At 52.4% G+C, this 23850-nt stretch overlaps 1 protein-coding gene and 1 long non-coding RNA gene across 2 annotated transcripts in view; one reads left to right on the forward strand and one right to left on the reverse strand.

The window, feature by feature from the left end:
- The window catches only part of LOC307196838, a 38084-nt gene extending 21848 nt beyond the window's left edge, over nucleotides 1-16236 (reverse strand). The window contains exons 1-2 of the long non-coding RNA XR_013831242.1: nucleotides 15822-16236; nucleotides 4239-4297 (exon numbers count right to left, since the gene is read on the reverse strand). This is a non-coding gene — a long non-coding RNA (uncharacterized lncRNA). The remainder of the gene's footprint in view (nucleotides 1-4238; nucleotides 4298-15821) is intronic.
- The window catches only part of MBP (myelin basic protein), a gene marked incomplete at its 3' end in the record, with an annotated part of 111907 nt that extends 91384 nt beyond the window's left edge, over nucleotides 1-20523 (forward strand). Inside the window, exons 6-10 of the mRNA XM_079942226.1 lie at nucleotides 9945-10052; nucleotides 11297-11332; nucleotides 11733-11765; nucleotides 14935-15054; nucleotides 20479-20523. Coding sequence (XP_079798352.1) covers nucleotides 9945-10052; nucleotides 11297-11332; nucleotides 11733-11765; nucleotides 14935-15054; nucleotides 20479-20523 — 342 coding nt within the window. The remainder of the gene's footprint in view (nucleotides 1-9944; nucleotides 10053-11296; nucleotides 11333-11732; nucleotides 11766-14934; nucleotides 15055-20478) is intronic.
- Between the last annotated feature and the right edge of the window lie 3327 nt (nucleotides 20524-23850).

The following is a 23850-nucleotide window of genomic DNA, read 5'->3' on the forward strand; positions in this document are numbered from 1 at the left end:
GCACGTGGAATCCACAGGAATCTCGGATGACGCAGCAGATTAAAACATGGAGCTGGGGCCGAAAGGAGACCACAGGCTCTTCACTTAACCCCTCTGAGTATCCACTTCCACATCTGCAAAAAGAGGTGGCCACACAGAGCAACATTTCTGGTCTGTGACCAGCTGGGGTGAGAATAATCATGTGTCCACCCCGTGTTTTCAAAGCAAGTAGAGCCACTTTCTTTGCTCCTTTTTTTTATATCGGATCCTTCTAGGGACACAGGGAGAAACGTGCGTTCCTGGAACTTGTATGATTGACTTGACTAAGAAAGTACCAGTAAGAAAATGGTCAGTGCTTTTAGCCACTGGAGATGACCACCCGGACATACTCGAGACAGATCCACAGAGAGGCCACTCCGGCTGTGTCATTCTGACACGGCACCAGGACCTCTCACTGAGTGAGGCGGGCTGCACAGGGCCTTGGCCGCCTCAGGTTTCCCTTCACAGGGTTAGGAGTTTGCTGATGGGCCAGACCTGGGGCACCTCGGAGGTACCCGTAGCCACAGACCCCGACGGATGGTGGGTTGAGGTGTCCTGGCATGAGGGCACCTGCGTCAGTCACCTCCGTGAAAATGCTCGACTTCAAGTTTAAAAAGGGCAGCAGTTTCCAAATAGCAGCTCCACACAGACCTCATGTCTGTTCACATCACATAGAAAAGACGGAGCAGGTATTAGCAACACTAGTTATCAGACACACATTGTCTTTGAAGGACCAGTTTCTCCCAAACTAGCACACAGTAAGACAGAGTAACAGCGCAGGAAGAGAACATGCTTCCTGTTAATGCCTGTGATCTGAGGGAAGCCAGAACACAGTTATGATATTTAAAAGATGTTCTCATCTTGTAACGAACCTCAAATCGTCACACCGGGTTTTAAAGTACCAGGGAGAGAGCTGGTCCTGTAACAGGCTCGTAGTCTCCTGTGTAGCTACTATAAGCCATGCGTCTACACCTGGGCGGTCCTCAGATGCTTTTCCTTACGCTTGTGTATCTAATGATGTTATTCTCCTGGTCCCTCCTTTGCACTCATCCAATGTCATTCATCTGGAGGAGAGAGGCAAGCAAACTAAAGCCTGGGCAGAGAGAGGGGAGACCGCCTGGGCTCATAGGGTCCAACAGGGAGCACACAGGTGCCTCTCAGGTGCAGAGCCCGGGAGGGGTGGACGCAGAGGGGGGAAACGTCCCAGAGCCATGGATTCACTCTGATTTCCATCATTGGAATTCTGATGGTGGATTCAGGAAAGAGTTTAAATTCCTCTCACAGACAAGAAATAAAGCAAGCGCTAGAACTCTTTTTTCCCCCCCTAAGCACAAAACCCCAGGCACAGTGAATACTAATTTTTTCAAGAGGCAGCGTTTTCTTCTGAGAGGGACTGACTCTATCCATTTGTTTCTAATCAGATGCAAATGCAAATGATGATGCTGGCAAATACCTCATCCCCGTTTTCGTAAGACAGCCGCTAGTCAAGGGAATGAATCTTCACCCAATCTGATGACCACTGATCTTCAGATGTGTCAGGCAAAAACTAATCCCCCGTTATTACTTGCAAGTTTAAGGACTGACAGCTCTCCAGCAAGCTGGAAAAACAGTTACAAAATCCTTCCCGTTATCTGGAGACGGGACTGGAAAGCAGCCGGGAAGCCAAGTGCACGAGCGCCCCCTGCTGGTGAAGGACATTATCACAAGTGGAGGGAAAATGAATCACAATTTTTCAAAACCAGTACAATGAAACAGGCTAATGGAAAAAGCAGTTTATGTTAAAAATCCATGAAATGGTTGTCCTTTATCCCATGGCTTTCCTCCAGTAGTGTTTAAATTTTTTAGCATAATGTTATTTTATTTGCCACCAAGAAGTTTATTGTTGTTTTGTTAATCACGATGCCAAAAAAGAGTAACACATCAGTGCCACGTAACCCTGCGCGGGCTGTGATCATGTGCCGAGGCCCCTACACGACTCACGTGTTCACGTGTGCAGACAGCCAGGTCTCCATGTGGTTCATCAGAGTGTGAACCAAGTCACCCCTAACAGGTAGGATTTCTTCTACAAACTTCTTGTTATTTGAAATCCCTATGTAATAAGCACTATTTTTCTAAACAACTTGAGTTTTCATTTTTAAAAAACTGGACTAATTTTCTAACTTCACTTGTCCCAAATATTCAGCTCCACGTATTTTGGAGATAGCGTGTTAACGTCCTAACCTCAGGTTTAGACCGGCACGTGGGGCGGGGGCCCTGTCTCCGGCCCCGTTTCCTTTTCTGATTGCTCACACTGAGAGGGGCGACTGCTACCCGCCCCACCCCAGCTTCGGGGTGTCCGGTTCTGATTTTCCGGGAGGACTGACCTTCGCATTCCTCCTTTGCCTTTTAATCACTTACAAATAGATGAGCTACTTGGATCAGGATAGACATGGACAAAGAGACACCATTCCTGGCAAATAACTGTAAAATGTGAACAATTCTGGTTCTTCTATCCTTTCTGCACACAGATAAGAAGGGCTGCACTGGAGAATCACGAACCCTTCCTGAGTTAGGGAGCTGAGTCCAGGGGGCTCCTTAAAGGGAAACTTGTGTGTCCCAGGCTCTGGGGGCAGAGGCTGGGGACACAGGGGTGGAGGGAGGAGGACCCGCGCCCCGTCCTCCCCCCACCGGGGTCACCTTCGCACCCAGACGGCCCCGCCGTCATCCCCCTTCCCCTGCGGCCCGTTCCCTCCCCAGACTGTTTCCTCCAGGACAGAAACGGACCCCCTTGTTTACAGTGAGGCATGGAAGTAAGTACCCACTCCCTATAAATTGTGAAATGTAACCAATAAGCCAAAAGCCACTGTTTGTAAGTACCCTGCCACTCCTGCCAGGGGCTCCCACCGCTGCCCGGAGACAAAGGCTGGCCCTGCTCTGACCGTGAACTGAGCACTGACAGCAGAGATGTCCTGCATGGCCGGAGCCTCCCCGCCCGGCGCCCCTCAAGTTGGGTGTGGACCCCTTTCCTCAGCGCAGGCTGGCCTTCAATATGGCCTCAGAGTCACAACCCGCCCCCCCCCCCCGCCATGTTCCTTCAAAGAATAAAGGATGCTCTTCAGACTGTGGGGAGGAAGCTGGGAGCCTGAATCCCCTCAGCCACCTGTCGGAGGCCAGACCACATCAGCATCACAGGGTCCGAGTCAGAGCAGGTGACTAAACACAAGAGCCAAAGGGTGGAAACAACCCAAGTGTCCATCAGTGGATGAAAGGGTGAACAAAATGTGGCTTACACAGGCGACGCGGGATATGTCCCGGCCTTAACAGGAAGGAAATTCTGACCCAAGCTACAGCATGGCTGAACCCTGAGGACATTACACCAGTGAAAGAAGCCAGTTGCCACCGGACAGACACTGTGTGATTCCACTTGTATGGGGTCCCCTGAGCCGTCAGATTCATAGAGAGAGTAGGATGGGGCTTTCCAGGGGCCGCAGCAGCGGATGGGGACTTTGTGTCTACTGGGTACAGTCTCAGTTTGGGAAGATGGAAAAGTTCTGGAGGCGGATGGTGTAATGGATACACAACATTGTGAATATACTTATGGCCACTGAACTGTGCACTTAACGACGGCAAAATGGTAGATTTCACGTTACGTATGTTTTACCACAATAAAAAAAAAATTAAGGGTGACAGATACAGCACTCCCCTCCCCTGCCACTGTGTAAAGGTGTCATCACCATGGCAACCGAGGCGCGTTTCTTAGCTCTTCTTCCTGTGCTCACCACAGAACTTTTTAGTGATACATAAATAAACAGATTAAGCAGCAGCCCTAGAGTCTTAGGAAACGCCCTAATACATAAACCAGCGGCAGAATTACCTTTCCTTCCTTGCCTGCTACTCAGAGGTGGCCCCTTAGTAGAAGCTGAGAGCTAAAAACTCCCTCAGCGAGTCTCGGTTTCAACCCCGTGCTTTTACACGTGGGGAAACAGAAGCCCCAGCGCTTGGCGTGCTCGGTTCGCAGGGGTTTTTGTGTCAGGACCAGAGCCCCCCAGAGGCTTGCTCTTTCCAGGAGGCCCCAGTAGAAAGAGGGTTTCTTTGTTCCTTTGTCCACTTCTGTTTGCTGAACCAAACTGCCAGAAGCTTTGGGGAATCAAGTAGAAGTTTTTCTTTTTTCCTCCAAAAACTTAAAATCTAGCTGGAGACCTGGAGACATAAGATGGATGTAGGGAGAAGGCCAGACTCACCTATGCAGAGATCTCCAACCAGGAAATTCACGGAACGACGTAATGTTGCCATCACCAACCTTGGGACAAATAATGATAGATCGTGTTAAATGGACTTATTTTATAAATTAACATACGTAAAATTGGGTTGTTTCTGGTGTACACATCTGTGAATTTTAACACACATGTAGTTTCACGTGGCTGCCACCACAGTAAGGGTACATCACCCCAAAACCTCCCTCCCACTTCACACCACACCCTTCCCTTCCCCATTCCTGACCGCTGACAGCCACTGCTCTGGTCACCCTCCCTGTAGTGTACTCTTTTGAAGAAAGTCACGTGTATGAGATCATACTGTATGAAGTCTTTTCTGAATGGCTTCCTTCACTCAGTACAATGCCTTGGAGATGCCTCTGAGTTGTTGCTCCTTTTTACTACTGCATAGTATTCTGTTGCATGGACATACCACAGTCTGTTGATCCCTTTACTCAGTGACGAACATTTGGGTTGTTTGCAGAGTTGGTGATTACGAATTGAGCTGCTATAAACATTCATGTAGAGGTTTTTGTGTGATCATAAGTTTTCATTCAAGATTCAAATTATTTCCATCAAAAGACTGGAGACCAATATATTCATTACAAAAATCTCATCCAAAAATATGCAGTTTTTTCTTTTATCATTCAAAGCAGGAAGTGGGATTGCTGGGCCATATAGTAAGTATTGATACATGGTTAGCTTTATAATAACTGTCAAATTGTTTTCCAGAGTGAGGGTACCATTTTGCATTCCCACCAGCAAAGCATGAGAGTTCCAGTTGCACTGCATCCTAGTCAGCACTTAGTATTGTCAGTATCCTTTATTTTAGCCATTCTAATAGGGGTGCAGTGGTGTCTCCTGATGATTTTGATTTGCATCTTACTAATAGCTAATGATGCTGGGCATCTTTTCATGTGCTTATTTGCATTCTGCTCATCCTCTGCAGTCAAGTGTTTAGTCAAGTGTTTTGTCCAATTTTTTAACCTGGTGGTTTGTTTTTTTACCATTGGTTTTTGAGAGTTCTTTACAAGAAGGACTTGTGGTTTCAAGTCTTTTGTCATACATATGATTGGAAATATTTTCTCCATCTGTAGTTTGTCTTTTCATTCTCTTAAACTGTCTTTTGCAAAACAAAGGTTTTAAATATTGATCAGGTTCAGTTTATCAATTTTGTTTCTTTTATGGATCATGCTTTTGGTGTCAGGTCTATAAATTTATTGGCTACCCTCACGTCATGAAGGTTTTCTTCTATTTTCTCCTGTTTTCTTCTAAAACTCTGTACTTTTACAGTGTAGATAGAGATCCATGATCCATTTGGGGTTAATTTTTGTATAGGGTGTGACTTTGGATTGAGGTTCATGTTTTTGGATATTGGATGTCCAGTGGTTCCAATACCATATGTTGAGAAGTCTATGCTTTCTCCATTGAGTTGTCTTTGCACCTTTGTCAAAAATCACCTGGTCCTATTTGTGTGGGTCTACTTTTGGACTCTACTGTGTTCCATTGAACTATCTATCTACACCTTCTTCAGTACGACACTGCCTATAGCTACGTAGGAAATCTTTAAATCAAGTGATGCGGTTCCTCTGATTTTATTCTTCTTTTTCACAGTTGTTTGGCTATTTTGGTTACATATAGTTTCAAGGTTAGTTTTTCTATATCTAAACAAAATCCTGCTAGGATTCTGAGTGGTGGAGCATTACATCTGTAGATCAGTTTGGGAAGAACTGCCATCTGTACTATTCATGGTCTTGTGACACATGAAGATAGTATGTCTCTCCACTTAAGTCTTCTTTGATTTTCTTCCACCAGCATTTTCTAGTTTTTAGCATAAAGATCCTATACATGCTTTGCTAAGTTTATAACTAATATTTTGTTTCTCTGATGCTATTATATATGGTGGTGCTTTTAAATTTGGGGTTTTTTAACTGTTCATTGCTAATATATAGAAATATGATTGACTAAACGTTCTTTCAGCAACAGACCATTACAACTACAACAATATAGCTATAACTCTACATTAAATTATCTGTGACAACTTACAGCCAAAATTCCAAGTCAGAGTCCTAGTTCAGTCACTCTTCAGTGCATATGTTACAAAAGGATTCCATGATGATTGTTCTATTTACTTAAGATCTACTGCATGTGTTGGGCTCTGTATTAAAGTGATCTAAACTGTCGATGCGTTAATTCAACAGTTAATGCTCATTGCATGCTTAGTTCTGTGCCGAGGGCCATAAATATACTAATTGACGTTTTCATGAACAGTTCTGACCCCACATTCTGAGAGGTAGAACACAACTTACCAACTTCATGTGTTCCTTAAAAGATTTAAATTACTTTTCCCTCAAAAGATTGGCGACCAATGTATTCATTTTAAAAATCACCAAAATATATGCTCTTTCTTTTAGCGTTCAAAGCTGGTACACATGATAAACATGTGAAACATTATTATAATCTACACAATACTTCATTAACTATATCAGAGCATAAATAAGTTTTAATAATATCAGAACTGCATATAGGACTGAACGTTCATTTATTTAAAAACCTTTTTGTAAAGTTTAAGAAACTTTTCTAGTTTAATCACAGAATGGGTGAATCAAAGTGCACGACGTTTCTGTGACTCAAAATCCAACGCAGCCTGCAGAAAAATGGTATATAAAAACAAAAGTAAAGGGACTTCTCCAGTGGGTAAGACTCTGCACTTCCACTGCAGGGGGCGTGGGTTCGATCCCTGGTCAGGGAACTAAGATCCCACATGCCGTGCAGAGTGGCCCCCAAAAAAAAAACACAAAAAAACCCAAAGTCAGGGCAAATTGTACTAAGTTCTGAGCTGCTTTAATTATTTTTGGCCATTAGGGTGGTATCTAATAAATAACTTCACTTGGCAGATACATTAGACACAAAGATATTTTTTCTTAAAATAAGTAATTTAAACAGTTTCCTAGCTCATCTGTTTTCTTTTTTCATTCTTAATTTTATACTCTCTTTTATTGGAGAAGCATGTGTAAGGTGGGCCAGCGGTGAGCGAATCTGATTGGTCTGTGAGCTCAGAAAGGCGCTGGCTGAGAGATAACACAAGCACAAGGAGAACCAGATTATTTATGTTCTGGCAACCCCAGCAGACAGAATAAGAGTAAGGACGGGGGAGGGAGGGTCACCAGTTCCTGAAACGCTCCAGCGCTTCCCCTTGAGGTTGACGTCTTCAAGTTCAAATGCGCATGGTGTCCGCTTCTGCCCACACCATCGTACCCACATCATAACTCAATCCCCCGGGTTTCCTCTGCGGGGAACCAGAATCCTGTGAGGTCCCCGGCCCGGTGGAGGAGAGGGAGACTCAGCCCGTGGCCACCAGGCCTCCGCTGCACCCTCCGCCCTTCTGGGAGGCTGTGAATGTGCCACACGGAAAGCAGATCACGTGCTGAGTCGCCCCAGGTGAGCTGAGAAAGCTGTGCCCAGCAGAGGCCGCAGGAAGGGCACTGCAGACAGCAGAACGCGCGGCCGCGACGTCGGGAGGGTGGGTGTCGGGCAGCGGGGGGAGCCTGGGAGAGGCAGAGAGCCACAGGGAAGTGGGAGGGGGCCTTGACTCCAGTCAGGACCTGCAGAAGGATGGACTTTGAGCTCGAAGGCTGAGCAGGGCACGAAAAGTCACAGGGAAGCAGGAGGCATGGAGGGCACGTGGACACCTCGTTCAAAGGACATCGAGGTGGCTGGTCTACTCAGAGCCAAGACGAGGTCTCAGCAAGTGGACAAAACCAGGCCATGCCGTGTGGTGCCAGGTCTTGGGGGCCCCCCGGCTGGAGAAAAGATGTTCAGTTTGTGAAACAGGCGCAGGGAACGGTTGTGGGGAAGGACAGGAGGAGAGCATCCTTTGCAAACCCGTCTTGGCTGGAAAGGGAGGGGCCCGAACAGGGCTACCCCAGCCTTGGCCTTAACGTCAATGTGGGCAGAGGACAAATGTAAGGAATATTTTAAAGAAAAACCTACAAGGTTTGTGAACTGAGTCAGTGGGGGAAATAGAGCAGAGAAGGAGCCAGCGTGACCACAGGGCTTCAGCCCTGGTGGATGGGGGTAGGAGGACCGCCAGCTGGAGACAGGCATAGACATTAACAGTAACTAGTACCGGGGACAATGCACCTGTAACTAGTACCAGGGACAATGCACCTGTAACTCGTACCAGAGATAATGCACCTGTAACTAGTACCAGAGACAATGCACCTGTAACTAGTACCAAAGATAATGCACCTGTAACTAGTATCAGGGACAGTGCACCTGTTAGTATCAGGGACAATGCACCTGTAACTAGTACCAGAGATAATCCACCTGTAACTACTACTGGGGACAATGCACCTGTAACTAGTACCAGGGACAATGCACCTGTAACTAGTACCAGGGACAATGCATCTGTAACGAGTATCAGGAACAATGCACCTGTAACTAGTACCGGAGATAATGCACCTGTAACTAGCACCAGGGACAATGCACCTGTAACTAGTACCAGGGACAATGCATCTGTAACGAGTATCAGGGACAATGCACCTGTAACTAGTACCGGAGATAATGCACCTGTAACTAGTACCAGAGACAATGCACCTATAACTAGTACTGGGGACACTGCACCTGTAACTAGTACCAGAGATAATGCACCTGTAACTAGTACCAGGGACAATGCACCTGTAACTAGTACCAAGGAGAATTCACCTATAACTAGTACCAAGGACAATGCACCTGTAACTAGTGCCGGGGACAATGCACCTGTAACTAGTACCACAGATAACGCACCTGTAACTAGTACCAGAGATAATGCACCTGTAACTAGTACCAGACACAATGCACCCGTAACTAGTACCAGAGATAATGCACCTGTAACTAGTACCAAGGAGAATGCACCTATAACTTGTACTAAGGACAATGCACCTGTAACTAGTACCGGAGATAATGCACCTGTCACTGGTACCAAGGAGAATGCACCTGTAACTAGTACCAGGTACAGTGTACCTGTAACTAGTGCCAGGGACGATGCACTTGTTACTCCAGTGACAGCCCAGTCAGGGGTGCAGGTATCACCAGTGAAACTAAGCCCATTAAATGCATTAAATTCCCGAGAAGCCCAATTTAGACTTTTCGGTGGCAACAGTGTCTTCTGAACAGTAAGGGTCCTTTCGAACCACAAGCACCGAGCTGGCGATGGAGGAGGTGTGCACGAGGCTTTGGCGCATTTACCTGACGGGCTTTCAGGGGATTCCTCTGACCTTCCAGACGTTTCCTGATCCCCTCATTCTCACGACCTCCCACACTCCCATAGCAGGGGGTGTGCACAAGCACCGTCCTCTCTGCCAGGGCTCCAGGCGAGGCCCCCTCCTCCTGGGACCACCAGCTCGCAGGCTCTGTCAGCGCTTCTGAAGGTGGAGCCCGCGTCCGGGGAGGCTGGCGATGCTCCCCCCTGAGCTTGGCCTTCCCGTCGGGAGGGCTCCCGAGGGGGCGTTTGCAGTGGCCAGGAGGTCAGCCGAGGAGGGACCTGTGGGGACAGCACCGCCCAGACCCCACCCGCCTGGCTGCATCCTGTGACGTCAGCAGCTTCCTAGCATCAGGTCTCCAAAAGTATCCGGATCCACAGAGGAGCAGAGGCAGCTTCCCCAGACAGCAGAGGGTCCAGCCTGCCCTGAGACCACGCGTCCTGTCTTTCAGGATGGACACCACGCGGCCAGAGCCACCCACTATGGCTCCCTGCCCCAGAAGGCGCAGCACGGGCGGCCCCAAGATGAAAACCCCGTAGTGCACTTCTTCAAGAACATCGTGAGTGGCAGCCACGGTGGGAGGGGGCTGATTAGAGGGGTGAGGGGCGTCCGGCCCTGCCCCAGTCCACGAGGGCCCGGGTATGTCCCCAGGTGACACTAAGCTCTGATCCACAAGGGGTCTGAGTATATCTCCATGTGACACAGCTGTAATCCATGATGGGGGCTCTGAGTGTATCCCCAGGTGACGCCTCCCACTTCCTCAGGGTGAGGTTGGCCTCGGGAGCCCAGGGCCAGCACCTGGTCCCAAGGTCTGAGCTGCATCTGCAGCTTAACTTTGTGTTAAAACTTTGAGTTCTACCAAAGAACTCACTCCTTTTGAGACTAAGCTAGTAGGAGATGCTTAGTTCAAAAATACAAGCTTTGCAAAACTCTGGAGACGGTAAGAAGATCAGGGGTGCAGGGGCAGGAGGGATGAATAGACTAGGAGTGCCCGGGATTTGGGGGCAGCGAGTCTCCTCTCAATGATCCCGTGACAGCGGAGACACCTCATACATTTGTCAAAATCCACAGAACGTACAGCACAGAGTCCACAGACCCTGGTTAATGTATTGACATTGGCTCAGTTGTAACAAGTGGACCACACGAGAGCCAGGGGTGCTGTGCACAGGGCAGAGGGGTCATGAGAACTGTCTGCAATTGCTGTGCAAGTTTTCTAGAAACCTAAAACTTCTCTAAAAAATAACATCTTAAAAACAAAGCCACAGGCTCTAATTATAAACTCTGTGCAGCAGACATCCAAGATGGTATTTTCATGTTGATCAGGGAGCTTGAGGAGTCGCACACCTGAGGGCGTCCTTTTTGAGGCTCGAATACCAGGGGCCCTTGACTGCCCACCCCAGAGAGGATGGTGGTGGCGCTCACCGTCTCCATCACCTGCAGAGGGGGTGTGTCATGGGAGCACACGCCAGGAGGAGTCGCCTCTGTGGCTGCAGAGCCTTTGGTGCTTCCCATCCTCTCAAACACCTTCTGTGTGCTCTGGCATCGGATACTTTCACATTCTCAAATCGTTTATTTCTCTCTCAACTAAAACAGAATGGGGACGCCGGGCAGACTGAGTGGGTGGCTTCTTATACCAATAGATACCAGACCCTCCCAGCAAGCAGGAGCTAGCAGGGAACTAGCAACAAGCCAGGTGACAACACGAGGTGACATGGTGACAACAGGAGGCTCTCACGAGGAGGGTCAGGGCTGCTGTGAAGCAGGGACCCCACCCCCGCTCACCATTCTCCCGTGTCTTTGCAGGTGACACCTCGCACACCTCCTCCATCACAAGGAAAGGTAAGACCCCCCAATGTGTTGAGTCATCACTTTACAGCCCTTCCCTGAAATCCCTAAACGGATCAAAAGGAGGGCTGGACTCAGAGCTCCCTGACTGCACCCCAAAATGTCTTGTCACGTGGCGCCCATGCAGGACAGGCTGAGCCGCGCGTGACACCCCTTCCCGCCTGCTGCCGTGCAGACAGCGCTCACCATCCCAGCTCCCTTCCCTCTCAACCCCAATCTGAAATCCTCCCTGGGCAGCTCCCCGGGGCCACGGCCACCCTCAGGATAGGGCGCGTGTGCCAAAACCTGTCTGCCATCTCAGCACTGTGTTGTCCTGACTGTGTTTCCTGTTTCGTGCAGAGAACGTTTTTCCCACACTGATCACCATGTCCCTCTTTTTCTTTTCCTCACACAGGGGCGAGGACTGTCCCTCAGCAGATTTAGCTGGGTAGGTGACAAATGCACGTCTACCCGCTGCCTCTCCTTCCTCACGGCCACTCAGCTGTTCTGTTCTGTTCTGCTTCAGTTGCTCTCTGGGCCCACCTTCCTTCCCATCCCACCCAGCTTGTCCCCCGCTGCTTCCGCCGCAGCCGGTCCTTCCTTCCAGCTGGGTTCACACTCCTGTTTTCATGACCCAGGGCCCAGGCACCAAAGGGTTCCTAGGAGACTCCCCTGGGCTCCTCCCCAGGGAAGGAGTGACTCCACGTATGAGAAAATTCCTGATTTCCTTCCAAAAGGGCAGATGAGGAAAAATGGGTCCCTGCAGCCTGCATGTGGGCCTGTCCAAATAGCCCGCACTCCCTCCCCTGCCAGATGTTGACATTTTGGGGAGAAAAAAATGATTCTGCTCACGAGACAAAAAGATGCTAAATTCAGTCATTCAGTTTATAACCTAAGTGATCCAAAAGATTTTGGCTTGGGTTTTGATTTAGTCATAACTAAAGCTTGGATATCAAGCCATCCAGGAAAACCTTTTTAGGAGTTTCTGAGAAGATTTTAAAGAAGATTAAAATCTTCGTTTAACCCATGAAGATTTTAAATGGCTGATTTGTTCACTTTCTGGTAAAATTTTGTGTCTGAACCAACTTTAAATGCCTATCTATATTTTAACTAAATCTATCGACCATACTTACTAGCAAATATTAGATAGAGTTCTTACTTTATAAAATCTCCAGAATAAAAAGAGAAACACTAATCTATAGGCCAGGAACTGTGTCTGTCTGGGAGACACAGTATCCTTAGAAACACATCCTCCAGTGTCCTTGGAGACACAATATATCGCTAGTGCAGAGCCTACAAATCCTTGATACCCAATTAACAAGCATCACAGAAATCAATGAATGACTTTAGAAAGAAAGAAAAGGAAGGAAGGAAGGAAGGGAGGAGGGAGGGGGGAGCCACCCTCAGAGAAAAGGCAGGGGAGGCTTCCATAAACTGCCCCAACGCATCATTACATTGAAGTATGAACTGAGATATTTGCTGGAACGTTTTATACAAATAACGCGTGAGCGTTTTCCTGACCTCATGAATTTGCCGAAAGGTGATGATAACGTAGGGAATCGACACGGGCCAGCCCTCAGGGACAATTAATGACTGACTTTCTGTGCCAGCAGGAGACAAAGATGATGCTGAAGAATGGGACCCACTTTTGACCCAGAAATCTGATTTTAGTAACCGCTTGAGCTGCCTCTAACCTTCTAGGCGTGAACCAGGGCGAAGCCATCGGCGAACGTGGAGTGATGGGAGGGGGAAAGACCGTGTTTCTTCCAGTCGTTTAAAGGCCACTTCAGCCCGGCAGCTAACAGCACGGCCTTTGCATGCCTCTCACGTCTCCGTGTTTGGTCCCACTAATGTCTGTTAATTTTCTCTTTTTTTCCAAAGTAAAATCCTGCTCCGTATTCCGTGAGCTGGTTTGTCGGTTTCCTAGAGCCACACGACTGTCTTCCCGTTTGGAGTTCCTGAAAGTCCCACCAGTTTTCTAAACTATGTTGTATGTTTTTTGGTAAATTCTAGGTTGTCCAAAGATGTAAGTGACCAAGAGTTTGAAAGGAGAAAATTTAAGCAGATTATTAATCTGAAAACCAATCCTTGAATTTAATTCTCAGAAGCTCTTTATTTTTGGAGAAAACAGCAGAGTAAGAGACCGATTTAGCACTTGCACGGGAAGCCGTGGATCTCGACAACTTCTGTGTCTGTCCTTTGGCTCAGTCCTCTTTAACCACCCCCCCCCCCCGACCCTGGACCATGATGCAGCGAGCGTGTCCATGGAAACCTCTGGGATTCAGGGCAGTTCTGGGCTCCTCTCGTATGTGGTCTTGGATCTTCACTGCCCCTGTCCCTTGCACACTTGATAACCCTTGAAACCAAACCTTCACGTGAAAGTAGCTGAGTGGCCAATGTCTGTTCCCAAACCTGGGCTGAAGAGAAGTAGCTTGGGGGTGCAGGGCAGGGGTTGTGCCTGGACAGATGGCCCTGGTCCAGCTTCAGTTCCAACACGAGAGGGGTGGACTGGAGGAATCTGGAAGCTTCTGCAGCCTAAACCAGAGGGATCGATCCTATGGTTTCCCAAGCTCCTTCCAGCCCTAAGGCACCCTCGTGAAATTGGAAAGCGCTGCAGCCTGAGGCAAAGGGTTCTGGGGTCTCGATCAGGAGACGGTTTTATTTTGTGTATAGAATTCTCAGGAGAGGCCAGACAGAGAGCTTCCTACTTCTTGTTGGCAAAACCTGAAGTGAGACCTCAGAGCCTGTCCGTTGCATAAGATCCGTGACGCAGACAGGATGTGTGGTTCACCCCTGGAGGAGTGTCGCACCCCAGGCTGGACACCCGTTACCCCCAAAGGCTAACATTCCTTATGTCTGAGCATCAGAGTTCCCCCCATTCCTTTCTTGTGTTCACAGTGGAAGTTTCCCTTTGAAACTAAAGTGCATTAGAATGCAGACTGGTCCTAGAGACACATATCCTTACATTTCAGTAATCACTTGTCATTGCTATGTGTCACGAAGGCAATTTTTCTCCATCTTTCTTGAAGTGAGAGGGGCTCCCGGGGCAGCTGGAGACCAGGCTGGGAGCTGCCAGGGGAACCCCCCTCCCCATAACAACAGCAAGCTCGAAAGTTCAGAGCCGCAGGCTCCATTCTCAGAGCAGAGCATCCATTATCCCCATTTTATAGAAGAGGAAGCCAAAGCTCAGAGAGGTTCCAACACTTGCCCAAGGTCACACAGCCAGGGCGGGGGGTTGCTGAGACCCGTCCAGGTGGCTGGCTCTGGGGCTGTGCCCAGGTGCACGGCCTGGGGGACAGGGCTTCCCAGCCGGGACCCGCCCCCTCCCCTCTACGGTGACCGGCTCCCAGCCCAGAGCCCCTGGAAGGACCCTGGTCCCGGTTCAGTGTCCACACTCAGGGCACCCAGGCCGCGTCCAGGGGAGCTGGTCCTGGTCGTCCTGGAGAGGCTCCTCCAGGCTGGAGAATTGGGAATTTTGTCTGTGCACGTTAGAAAGGTAGGAGCCCCCAAATTTCACCAAGTCTGAAGGCTGCTGATGCCTCCAGGGAAGCAGATGGGAAGGGTCTGTGCTGCCCAGGCCGCATGGACAGACTGAGAGCGGCCGTCCTCTCTTGCAGGGAGCCGAGGGCCAGAAGCCAGGATTCGGTTACGGGGGCAGAGCTTCCGACTACAAATCGGGTCACAAGGGCCTCAAGGGGCATGACGCCCAGGGCACGCTTTCCAGAATCTTCAAGCTGGTAAGGCACCTTCTTAAGGCGGGCGGCGCGGGGGCGGGTTCGGGGACAGGGCTGGGACTGCCGGCCTCTGGCTCGTCCCTGCGCCGCTTCTCTGCGGTCAGCGCCCCACGTGCCATCCCTGCCCCGCCAAGCGCTCCTCCAGGGCCCGCCTGAACAGGGGCGGCGCCGGGCGCCAGGCCGGGGCCCCTCGGGGAGCTTGCGGACGACGGGGTCGCCGTGGTTACAGCCGGGGCCCGGGAGGCACGGGGGCCTGGAAGGTCAGACAGCAGCACCTCCGTCCCTGAGGGAACCGGCGGCAGCCATGGGGACACGAGGGGAAGACGGCTGGATGGACGAGAGGCCCCGGGGACCGCGGGCACCCGTCCCGTCGGTTAACCCGGGCGTCAGAGCCACGTCCGTCAGTGCGTGACCTGGGCCCCCGGGCTCCCTGAGGCTCGGCTTGTCCTCCGGACGACGGGGTGACGGACGCGTGGCCGGAGCCGCTGTGACGGTGGAGCGGGCACAACGCCCTCTGCCCGGCCCCCCCCCACCCCCCGCTGGCGACAAGACGGCCTCGCTCGGAGCACCCGACATCTCCGGAGGGGCTCCGACGGGGGACGGGCGCCATCACCCCGGGCCTGAGCCGCACGGAAGCGGGAAAGGAAGGTTCTGGACTCGGACGGGGGGCCGGCAGTGGCCCTTCCCCCCAGGCCTCTCAGAGCCTCCCTCCCGGGGGAGGTCGGGGGCGCCCACGTCCAGGGCTGCCTTCTGACCGAGGCCAAGCTCACCTGTGAGGAAGCCGGACGGCCCGGAGACGGGAGGGCCGGGAGCCGGGCTGGGCCTGGAGCAGACGGGCTGAGGGCGGCAGGCTCCGCCCCGGCGTCCTGCGCCGCTGGCCGCCCGACGCCGAGGCGACTTCCAGGTGGCAGGAGAGACGTGTGCGGCCTCCGTTCGCTCGCCCTCGGCCGGTCGCAGGAGCGCCCCGGGCCCGCTGACGGCTCCTCGTAGGAAGGTCACAGACCCTGGGGCACGAGGCGCAGCCTCGGAAACATGCCGCCACCGCCTGAGGCTTGGGGCCCCGAGAGCCTTGGGAAGGGGCTTCGCGGCGGTGGCGGAGGCCTCGGGACTAACACAGTGACGGGCTTTGCTCCGGGCGTGGCGCCGGGGGCCCCGGCCCGGCGGCAGCGCCGCGGCCCCGCGGGTTCTGCGCCGGGCTTTGCTGAGCGCATGCTCGGTGCGTCGTCACGTGCCGGCGAAGCCTTACGCGCAGGCCGCCGCGTCTTAAAGGAGCCGTGTCGTCCTGTCGGGCGGGCGACAGAAAACACAGGGTGCATGGTGGCGGGGAGGCGGGATGGGCTGAGCGCGAACGTGCCCCTCTGTGCCCTCCAGGCCATCGGGATTCCAGAAGGGGCGCCCAGACACGGCCCGGCGGAGCGGGTGGCGGGCGCAGGGGCGCAAAGGGGGGCAGGGGCTGGCCTGGCACGGGGACGGGGCTCCTGGCTGACCGCTGACGGAGCATGGGGAGGCCTGGCCATGTCCCGGAGGAGGGAGGTGGCTGCGGCAGCGGCACCGAGTGACCGGTGGGAGGGGTAAGGGGCTCCCCCCACAGAGGGTCCCGGGACCCTCCTGAGCGCTCTGACCCTGGCCCTGAATGGGGAGGTCCCCGGGATCTAGTGACACGGTGTCACTTATGTTCTAACGTTGAAAGACCATCTGGCAAAAACTAACAAAAACGGGACCGGATTTTGCACTTCCTGGACTGGAGAGCAAGGAAGACCCTGTGGATTTCCGCGGCTGCCCATCTGGGGCTTTGACGGCTGAGCCCAGGTTCTAACCACGTGTCAGCTTTTCAGGCTTAAACCTGGAAGGGGGTCGGGAGTTGGGATGACCCCGTGGAGCCACGGCGAGCCTACCGTGCCACTGGGGCCGTGTTCATGCAGATCTGAGGCTCCAGGAGGGCACTTGCCATCCCTGGCACAGAACCGTGTTCACAGGGCAGCTGGGCAGGGACAAACTTCACCATATTCGGGTCCCATGTTTTCTCGTCAGAGTAACAGCCCAGCCGTCACTTCCGCTGACTCTTCATCCAAACAGGCCATCACTTCCCTGCCGACATCCAACTACGACCAAAGCCCTGACTGCTAAGAGGGTCCAGTCAACTCCTCTTCCAGCTGGAAGAAACGTCATACGGAAGACGAACGCCAGTGAGGAAAAGACAGAGTCCATCTGTTACGACGGGAGCGGCGTTGTAAGGACACGACACCCACGATGCCCTCAGCACCGTCAGATGCTCCCTGCGGATAAAGGAAAGCCGGGATCCAGCCGCAGGAGGGGAGCCAGCTGCTCGGTCCCCGGACTTTGGACCATCCTGCGTCCTCGAGCATCATGGTGTCAGCATCGCAGGCAGACGCAGCCCAATTCTCACCCCGTGTGGCAGCTTCCTCCCCCCGTGTCCTCAGTCCAGCAGCCACCTGGGGGAGGCGGGAGTTTCCACGGACTCCTGTCCCAGGTGTTCGTGGGCTCGGATGAGAATGGGAGCGTCTCCTGGGGAACACCTGCTGGGATCACAGCAGGTCACAACGTGATTTAATATGAGAAGGTCCCGTGGTACGTGGCGTGGTCGTGTCACCAGGAGATCTGACAGCCCCGTGTGCCCCGTCTCAAGGGCTCAGTCACCACCAGCAAAGCACAGCAGCCCCTCAACCTGAATCACCTCTGACCTCTGACCTGAAGAAGCGGGCTTCCTACTTGGTTCATTAAAACGTCGAGATTCTACAATTTATGGTGGAAAGATTTGGTCAGGAACCCAAAGACTCATTGATTGGTCACCTAATCTTTAATTCAATATCGAGTCCCATGTGTGGTGTATTTGGTGGTCGGGATATACACACGGCACGGATGGACCCCATGACCCAGATTCTGGAAGATGCTGGACACTCGTGGGTGATGTGAAGCAGGACTCAGCTTTGAGGACCCTTAGTCTCCTCAAGAAAAACCTTAAATACATGAAGTGAGTGGTGAGTAAACCGTGGCTAAGTTGGTTAATGTCAGATAAAATGCTGGGACTTCGCTGGTGGTGCAGTGGTTAAGAATCCGCCTGCCAATGCAGGGGACACGGATTCAATTCCCGGTCCAGGAAGATCCCACATGCTGCAGAGCAACTAAGCCCATGCGCCACAACTACTGAGCCTGTGCTCTAGAGCCCGCGAGCCACAACTACTGAGCCCACATGCCACAACTACTGAAGCCCGCGCACCTAGAGCCTGTGCTCCGCAACAAGAGAAGACATTGCAATGAGAAGCCCGCGCACCGCAACTAAGAGTAGCCCCTGCTCTGCGCAACTAGAGAAAGCCTGCGGAGAAATGAAGACCCAACACAGCCAAAAAACAGAAACACAAAAGCAAACAAACAAGCAAAAAAACCAGAGGCAGGACCCACTCTTCAAAATGTCAATTCTGAGGCAAATCAGATAAGAAAATAAATTCTACCTAAACGTCCAAGCAACAGAGACCATCACGATATACGTGTCTCGATTCTGAAATGTAGCAGCGAGACGGCGAGGATACAGACCCCGGAAGAGCTCTGGGTCTAAACCCGGAACTGCAGGGTTTCCACCAGTGGCCCAAGCCTGGCCGGGAGGTTGCCTGCAATGCCCAGACCATTTCTGGGTCTCCCAAGACTTCTGAACAAGAACGTCCCAGGGCTGAACCCAGACGTCTGCAGTTAGGACGATTTCCCTCCTCATCTGGGGTTCTAACCCCTTTGGCTGGCTGACTTTGGGGAAATTATGCAACCTCTCTGAGCTTCAGCTCTTTCGACCAGGCAAGGGGGATGCTAACAACACCTCCCTCCATGTTGGCTTGCTCGTTCACAAGAGGAAACAGACGTCACGGATTTAGCTCGCGGGAGATGCTCAATAAATTGTAGGCACGATGATAGAAAATAACCCCCCCAAATGTGCCATTTATCATTTCACAAGGAGCCCCGAGGACATTCAGTGGCGTCTCCCGTGAACTGTCTGGCCCAGGGCGTGGGGCGCTGACTCTGTCTCAGCACAGGTGTACTTTGTCAGATGGGGCCGTGACTCTGCTCCTGCGCAGGAATAAATCACACTTTCGAGGGAGCCCTAACAGGTTGATCTGCGGGAAATTCAGGGCACGGTGGGCCAGGGCAGACTGGATCAGGGCTTCTCCGGCAGCGGCTCTGAGGACCGAGCACGCAAAGCTGAGCCGGGCTCACACGGGACCGGACCCGAGTCCCCGCTGAGGAGGGTGGCCCTGAGGCTGAGGTGACAAAGCCCCTTCCCTGGGAGGGAGCGTCTCTGGGTGATTCCTGGTACCTTCAGAGGTTAGAATTCCACAAACCTTCTCGCTTGTGAAAATAAAATTCCTCTGGTGAGTTGTTCAGCAACATAGGGATGTTTCTGGAAAAAGCAAAACCCCAAGAAATCAGAACTACCATCTCTCTGGCTGACTGCGTTAATTATAAGGATCTGGGGCCCTCGTGCTTCCGTCACCTTATTTCTGGTAACGTGAGGGACGGAGGCATGGCCGAGGTCAGGTCAATAGGTGCCCATCTGTCATCTGGTCAACAGGGTATTTCATGTCTGTCTTGCTCTCTGGGGGCTCACAGTCGCAAGGGAATCTTTGAGAGGTCAATTTTTCATCCATAACCTAAGAGAAAAGGGAAATCCAAAGAGACTAAAATTTGAATGAAAATTCAAAGGCAAAAAAAAAAGCGCCCTTTTCCGAGTTAATCTAAGTGACATCTGGGGTGACAAGTGCCACCTTCTCAGAGCCGATGCCCAGCCATGCTCCCTGGAAGAAGTTGTCCCCGCCCAGCCGTCTCCACCTCCACGACTGCCAACTCTTTTTTTTTTTTTTATTGCAAATTGTATTTGTCCAGAAAACATGTCAATTCACATGTTTTAAGACCCTGAGGTCGGAGTTAGTGGCCGGCCCCTCTGGGAGGCTGGTTTTCTTGGTGACGCAGAAGAGGGCTCATGGGAGGGGACTGTCCCCGGGGAGACCAGCTGAGCAGTGGCCCCTCCCTGGCGGCCCAAGCAAGGGTGTGCCCGTGACATCAGCACCTCAGCTCCCACAGAGGAGCCTGTCCCTGTCATCGTTCACGGGCCGCTTCCCCCGGTCCCCGGGAATCTTGGCCGAGGAAACGAGCTCCTTCAAAACCTGGTAATATATGTTGCGCTTTTCACGCCCGGAAAATGCGACGAGACCCCCAACTCTCTGCGTCCTATTTGCCCTGAGGCACTTGGAGGTCCGACGGGCTAAAGGATGCTGGAGACACGGGGTCAAAGACTTGCTCCGTGCGGCATCATTTCCAGCAACAGACCCAGAAGAGGCCCCGTGGCTGGCGACCCAGTGACCGCAAGGACGCAGGGCGGCCGGGCGGCCCCGGCCCTCCTAACCCTCTGTTTCCTTTTCTCAGGGAGGACGAGACGGCCGTTCGGGGTCCCCAATGGCGAGACGCTGAAGCCCTGCCCCGTGTCCCGGAATCCCGTCCGTCCCCAGCTTCTTAACACAACTGCCTGGAAGTTAACCGCGAGCCGTAGATCCCTAACGTAGCCGCTGCCCCCTAACCCTGGCGACAGCGCACAGCAGGCCCCGCGCGCGGCCTGCCGGCTTCTGGCCGGCCGCCCCTCTGTCCCCTCGCCCTTGGAGATCAGTGACGTCCCCCGAGAGCCGGGGCCGGCGACCCTCCCCCGTCGCCGGCCCCCGTCCCGCGATGGCCCGGGGCGCGGCCCTGGGGACCACCGCGCGGGGCGCGCAGACCGTGCGGCTCCGAGCTTCCTTTGGTTTCTTTCCGCCGCTCACCCCGCGAAGCCTTTCCCCTTCTAACCAATCGGCTGGGCGCGGAGCGGCTTGGCGGCGGGCGCTTTGGTACGTGACAGGCGGGCGGGCAGCGGGGACTGTCCCGCGTGGTGGCCGCGGCTCACACACCCGGATGAGCCGGATCGGCGCGGGCGGAGAGGGCGCGCGGGGGCAGAGTCGGGCCGGGCTCTTCTGGGAAACCGGGCGGCGACGGCACAGGCTCGGCGGGCAGCAGAGCGGCCTCGCCACGACCTGTTTCCACCCGAGCCCGGCGGCCGGCCGGGAGGTGGCGCAGCTCGGAGCGGTGGCAGGAGTTTCCGGGGAGCCTCGCGGTGGCAGGCTGGTCACCGTGAGCGCGAAGGTGACAGGTGGCGTAGTTCAGCACGGCGGTGCACACGGCAAACACTAAACTCTCCCCCACCCCCGCGGAAACGTAACCGTCCCGCCCGCTTCCTCCAGGAAACCCACTGACGACGAGTACGCTGGCCTTTCCCGAATCGCCGGCCGAGCACGTGGGGATGGGCAGAGGTCCTCCAATCCCGCTGTTTCCTAACGCGAGCTGACATCTCCTGCGCTCCCCCCGCTCCCCGTAACCTACTGATTCTTGCCTTTTGAGTTCAGCATCTCTCCCACAAGCCCTCCAAGGAGCCCCGCACACTGGCGTCAGCCCCCCTAGGACGGAGATGAGGACCTAGTCAACATAATGCCCAAACGCGACTCTAATCCCCTTCTAATTTTGAATGTTTCGTGTGGGTTTAATATAATGTCTATTAATATATAGCCTCAATGATGAGAGGATAAGAAAAAAAAAAGGAAGAAAATTTCTGAAACAAAACCTCCAAATTGCTATACACACACACACACACACACACACACACACACACACACACACACACACTGCATCTTTGAGCTGTTGACTGAGTGACCTCCATTCGTGGCTACACCCAACAGCAAGAGCTGTGACCCTGGGTCTCGTGGAAAGTATGCACTGTTCTTGAATATTGAAATAAAATACACTTTTAATGATATTTGCATGGCCGTCTTCTTTGGCTTTTATTCTGGTCTGTGGAATGCGAGCCCACGTAGAGCAAAACTCAGAGCTGATGTGAGTAGGCGTCTCACTGTCACAGGACAGAGCTGCCTCTCGGCACCTGTTTGAGGAGGCGAGTTATCATCAGATGGTTTGTGTATCAATAAGAGAAAGTGGAGTAGAGGCCGCTGTGAGGGCACTGAGTCTCTGACTCACAAGGAAAGTAATTTTTAATTTATCTTTAAACAATCCTTTAGAGTATATTTACATTTCACTATCTTACCAGCATACCAGTCCCCGTTAACTTGAACTGAAGAACCTTTGAAAAATGACTTTTTGCCACGCAGAGACGATGACAAAGATAACTGATACTGGAAATTTTACATATAGTTGCTTTTGGTTACAAGAATCATCTTTCAAAAAGGTAAATGGAAATCTTATGTTTTGCTTTTAACAAACCACTGGTTCCCTTCCATCTCAGGAGCAGCCCTGAGAAACTCACAAATGCCAGCAAGGGAAGCGCCCTCCCCGTCGATTGCAGGGTGACACCGGCCGTCCTCAGGGAGCACCCAGGCTCAAGCGTGCTGTGCGCGTCCAATCCGACAATAAAAGCCGGCCCTGCCCAGTAGCCTGAGGCCCCATCCACGGGGTAGAGAGACTCCAAGCCATGCCAACCCCCAAACCCCTTCAGACCAAGGGATTTGGAAAAGCATGCAAAGACATCACATCTTTTCAATTCTGCTCTTCCAGTTGGCAAGTCTATTTTAATGTTACATATATAGAAAATGCATTAAGTGGTAAACCAAGGGGTGTCCTAGAATAACACAGCGTTTACCATGATGTGATACTAAAATAAAATGACGCAAAATAGGAAATGAACCACGGAAGGGGTGTTCTCACTGAGCATTTATCCAAAGCGGTCTGCATACCCCCCTCAAGTTGAAGGAAATTAGTTTACCAGGCGGAGCTCCAAGAGAAGTGGGTGCTGGAACCCCAGCCGGGACACTCTTCCTCATCTCACTGTGCTCACTCCGAGGACCATCGCTCGCAGGGTCTAGAGGTATCGGGAGAGTCTACTGAACCGAGAAAGGCTCTTCCCACCAGGACAGGAAACCACAATGATCACGCTTTCCAAGATATCGTATCAATCTGCACAGCCACCTCCACGCCACTCGGTCCAGACCGAGAAACGTATGTGGCCTCCTGTCCATCTGGGCGGAGGATGGTCCGAGGAGCTGGTCCAGGGTGCCCAGCCCGGCGGGAACAACCTCTGGAGGGAGGGTTGAGGTCGGGAGCAGGTCAGAGGTTAGCGGAGAGGATGTCGGCTCAATCCGTGGGGCTGGCTTCATAAATCGGGTGCGGGCTGTAAATTGGAATTGGGATTTTGGGAGGAGAGAGAACTGGGGCCTGAGGAAAACACTGAAATAGGGAAAGAAAAGCCTTCTTGTAGCATCTGAAAACGAGAAGAGCCAAGCCTTTAATTGAGTCTATTAGGGCTGTCGTAACACTATACCACGGACTGGGCGGCTGAAACAATAGATATTTTCTTTGCTCGGGGTTCTGGAGGCTGGAAGCCCACGGCCAAGGTGCTGGCAGGGGGATTCTGGGGAGGCCGCCCTCCAGACGCCACCTGCCTGCTGGTTCCCCGCGGCCCCTCCTCTGGGCACGTGACACACTGCTGGTGTTGCTCCTTATGAGGGCACCAGTCCTCACCCTTGAGACCGCCCTTAAACCCTGATTAGCTCCTAGAAGTGCTGTCACACTGGGAGTGAAGGCTCCAACAGATGGATTTGTGTGGGGAGGGGCACCAGTCAATCCACAGCAGGTGTGTGTTTCTCGTGCAGCGACAAGTATGTCCTAGACCCCCATCTGGCAAGAGTTTTAATTAAACCACAGGACTTTGCAGGGAGGACGCTTGCTTCTTTCCCCGAAAAGGTAACATGAAGTGAAGCATCTCAG

This window comes from Stenella coeruleoalba, assembly GCF_951394435.1.
Source record: "Stenella coeruleoalba genome assembly, chromosome: 14".
Taxonomy (NCBI): Eukaryota; Metazoa; Chordata; class Mammalia; order Artiodactyla; family Delphinidae; genus Stenella; species Stenella coeruleoalba.